This window comes from Mercurialis annua, linkage group LG1-X, assembly GCF_937616625.2.
Source record: "Mercurialis annua linkage group LG1-X, ddMerAnnu1.2, whole genome shotgun sequence".
NCBI classification, from domain to species: Eukaryota; Viridiplantae; Streptophyta; class Magnoliopsida; order Malpighiales; family Euphorbiaceae; genus Mercurialis; species Mercurialis annua.
This window is the reverse complement of record NC_065570.1, coordinates 31,855,479-31,859,659: the sequence shown is the minus strand read 5'-3', so window position 1 is coordinate 31,859,659 and position 4,181 is coordinate 31,855,479. Positions and strand designations below refer to the sequence as shown.

Sequence of the window (4,181 nt, the reverse complement as noted above, 5' to 3'; positions counted from 1 at the left end):
TTTATATAGTTCGCCCGCTAGGACGATGTAGTTTAGGGCCAAAGTCCTTAACCTCTTATTCGTATGGTCTGGCTCCTCAAACCATTTTAAGATTTCAGTCCTCCAATCTTGGGTGACATCCAATTGGTAGGCCAAAAATTTCCTTTCATCGATGGTGATTCCCCCAGTATGGAGATTCGGCGTTTCTCTTTCGATTGCGTCGAACTGGAGATTCATCTTGTACCCACTGCCGTGTTGAGCCAGATCATTCGCGACACCGTTATCGGCCCTCTCGATGTATTCTATCCTTGTATCCTGAAAGGCTTCGATCAGGTTGTCACGACCCAATTTCATGGATCGCAATCGACGCTAGGGTATGGGTATGGTCGTACCAAAAACCGTAGCAAGCCTTGCGGAAAACCTTATATTCAATATAAACCTGCAAGAAAACCAATGCTCGGGGGTAACCGAGACTTGAGCCTAAGTCTAACAACTTATATAGCAGTTCTAATATAATTACTTGATAGCAATTTGAAACTATGAAACATGCCTCATATAGTAAATAATCCAATGTAACATACCCAAATATAATAATATAAAATTCGTACCACTACGACAATCCAAAGTACATTAATAGAGACAACTAGTTCTACTGCGGTCTAAGAAGTAAAACAATTGACTAGTCTGATAACATAAAAAGACCTCCGAGGAATCAAAAGATCTGAGATGACCAACGCTCTCAAAATCATAAACCTGGAAAGTTTGGAAAACAACGGGGTCAGATATACTGAGATGAGTTCATAATGCTATTTACATTTATTAAGTTTAAAACCCTTAAAACAAATCCTTTTATACTAATATATATACTTGATTATGGAATACAATATTGAAATGAAATCCCAAATTATTTAACCCAAAGTAGATGGGAACATATCCTCATCGATTCCCAAAGTAGGCCAGACATTGGTCAATCCCAAAGTACTTATCGGTGCACACAATCTCGATACAAGCCTATGGAGTAGCTCGTTTCAATCCAGATCCATAATCCTTAAAACAGTTCACAAACATTTGATATACTAAAATAATGTGCGGTACTTAATAAAGCGGTAAATAACACTACAAACTCACTGTTTGCTTTTCCACGTGAATCTTGGCAAACAGCTAACCCTGCGTAGACTCCGACGCACGAGCAGTCGACGGGTCTAAAACATTATATAAGTCAAAATCCGAACAACCCCTAACTCTAAGAATACTAGACTCCACATAGGACTAGCATTTCACAACACAACCAAAGATTCAAATAAGGTAATCAAAATACCACCAAGTATCCATATAACTAATTAACAAATAAGGCAAGTTAAGCTTAGGTGAGTTCTTATCTTAAAAACAAAACCAAAGTCCTTTCATAACTTAAATACTTTATTTAAAATCAAAAGATTTCCCAAGGTAGTGTGTTAGCCTTTACTGCAGTATAGCTCAACATCACATGTCGGGCGACGCACGTCTAACCCGACTCCACCACATTCCAAAGTAAAAACCAAAGTCTTAAATCAATCCTTAAATAAAATCAAGTTTGAAATAAGAACTCATTCCCTAACTTAAATAAGCCAAAAACATAATAAGCAATTAAGCCAAATAACTTGCCAACACTTGGCAAGTAACACCCAAGGTATATACACTTAAATGCATCACTTAAATGGAATCAATAGATTCAATCACCTTTCAACTATCAAATTGAAACTAAAATAGTTTGGTCAACCATCATATAACAATATACCTTTCATGCCTTTAAATCCATTGTTAAACCACAACGTAAGATAAACTAACATCTTTCACTTATTCAAAACAAAATAGTGACATTCGATTTCCAGCCCTTAGTTAACCCTTTTAAAACAGCGATTTAATCCAATTAGATCCACATTTAACATATAATATAGCTTTAGCCAATTATCTCAAATCACCCAAGGTAAGAATTGTTAACTAATACCCTTTTAACTTCCAAAAGAACATTTACAGCTTTTAGTTTTCCACCAAAACAGATCTTTAAGTTCAAAAACTCAAGCCAAGAGATACCTTAATCATTTAAACGATTTATCCAAGTCACCCAAAGTATTGTTAGGCATCTAACAACCTATGATTCAATCTTATAAAATTTCCAGATTTTAGTTTAACCTTAAAACAAAATTTTCAAATCAAAGACATCAATCAATTATATACCTAAGCACTTAAACCATTATTTCAATTCACCTAATGAATATATGACATGAACAAGCCAGCAACAACACTAATTATCATTTACAGATATTAGAATTAAGGCAAAACATAATATAAGTCCAATAACACCCAAAGTATGAATCTAGCACAACAATCATCGAATCTCTAAGCGAAAACACAAGAGGAAGAGTTTACATACCTCTTAAATAGGATAAGAACAATAATAATAGGAAAAACCCAGAACGTAGATGATCCAAATCAGCCTATAAACGAACAACAACCCAAAGCTAATGATTACACAACCCTAGGATAAATAAAACATGAATTAAACATTAAGAGAATTTTGAAAATACTTACTAATGATCACAATAAGCTTAGGAATAGGTAGGAGATGATATTCAGAGAGTAGTGGCCGTTTTAGGGTTTAGAGAAAGTGTAAAATTAGATTAGGTCGAATTAGGTGAGTTTAAATAGAAATCAGCAAACTGAACAGTGCACGCTTCGCGCCCGCTACACCTCCATCGCGCCCGCTATACATGAATCGCGCCCGTGATTCATGCATGTCGCGCTCGCGAAATGCTACTGCCTCCGATGAAAATTTCAGATTTTGAAATTGAAATCGAAAAAGTTTCAAACTCCGAGATTACTTCTAATACATCTTAAAACACACTTTAAAAGGTTTGGAACCTTCGAAACGTGAATCTAAGTGGTCGAACCACTCAAACAAACCCAAGGTACCGTTTAGCCTTAACGGAACAAGTTAGAAAAATACGGGATGTTACACAGGTGCTTCGCCTTGTTGCAATACCTCACCAATAGTTCAGACTCGCACTTGAATTCCCCAATCACTTGTTTGATGACAAACAATGAATCGCCTCTAATGTTGATTGCCTTTCCCCCAGCTCGGCCAAAATTTTGAGACCGAATATCAAGGCTTCGTATTCTGCTTGATTGTTGGTACATTCAAACTGGAGTTTGAACGACAGTTGGTAAGATGCCCCCAGGGGAGAGACAATGTGTACTCCGGCGCCTGCCCCTTGGCTAGTCCTGGACCCATCGAACCACATCTTCCATATGGCTATGTCGCAGCAACTATTTGTTTCCTCCCTAAGAGTGATACCTGGATGATTGGCCAGAAAATCGGCCAACACTTGTCCTTTTACTGCTCTCTGAGGAACGTACACCAACGTAAACTCGGACATAGCAATATCCCACTTCCCAATTCGATTTCTTAAGTATGGTTTTGAAAAAATATACTTAATGATATCGGTCTGGGAAAGTACGTACACTACTACTGGCAACATGTAATATCGTAATTTGCAGCACGTGAAGTACAGACACAGACACATCTTCTCTATGTCGGTATAGCGAACTTCTGTATCGGTCAGCCCACGGCTCAGATAATAGACCGCCCTTTCGACCCCGTTATCCTCTTGGGCGAGCATGCACCCCAGGGATTCATGTGCAGCTGATAAATAAAGCAACAATGGTTTATTCGGCTTCGGGGGGGTCATGACTAGAAGTTTTGCCAAGTATTCTTTTAAATCGTCGAACACCTTTTACTGCTCGTCTGTCCATACCCAGTGATCGGTCTCTTTTCCTCGTAGTAGAACACTCCAACTGCGAAGTCGGCCTGCTGTGTTTGCTATCAATCGTCTAAGGAAATTTATTTGACCGATTAGTCTCTGAAGCTGCTTCTTGGTTTTTGGTGGTTCTGCATTAATGATCGCCTTGGCTTTGTTTTTATCTATTTCTACGCCCCGCTGGTGAACCTAGAAACCCAAGAAGTTTCTAGCCGATACTCCGAATGCGCATTTAAGAGGGTTCATTTTTAACCCATTAGACCGTATGCGCTCGAACCCTTTCCTCAGATCGGCCAAATGAACCTCCCCGGTATTCGACTTTACCACTACATCGTCAATGTACACTTCGAGGCAATCCAGTCCTCCAAACATTTTATTCATAGCTCGTTGGTAGGTTGCACCCGC

General features: G+C 38.6%; 1 protein-coding gene across 1 annotated transcript; it reads right to left on the bottom strand.

Moving 5' to 3' along the window:
• Positions 1-3,038: 3,038 nt before the first annotated feature.
• Positions 3,039-3,707, bottom strand: LOC126668134 (uncharacterized). Its single transcript, XM_050361352.1, has one exon. The coding sequence runs from the start codon at positions 3,705-3,707 to the stop codon at positions 3,039-3,041; it is 669 nt and encodes a 222-aa protein (XP_050217309.1).
• Between the last annotated feature and the right edge of the window lie 474 nt (positions 3,708-4,181).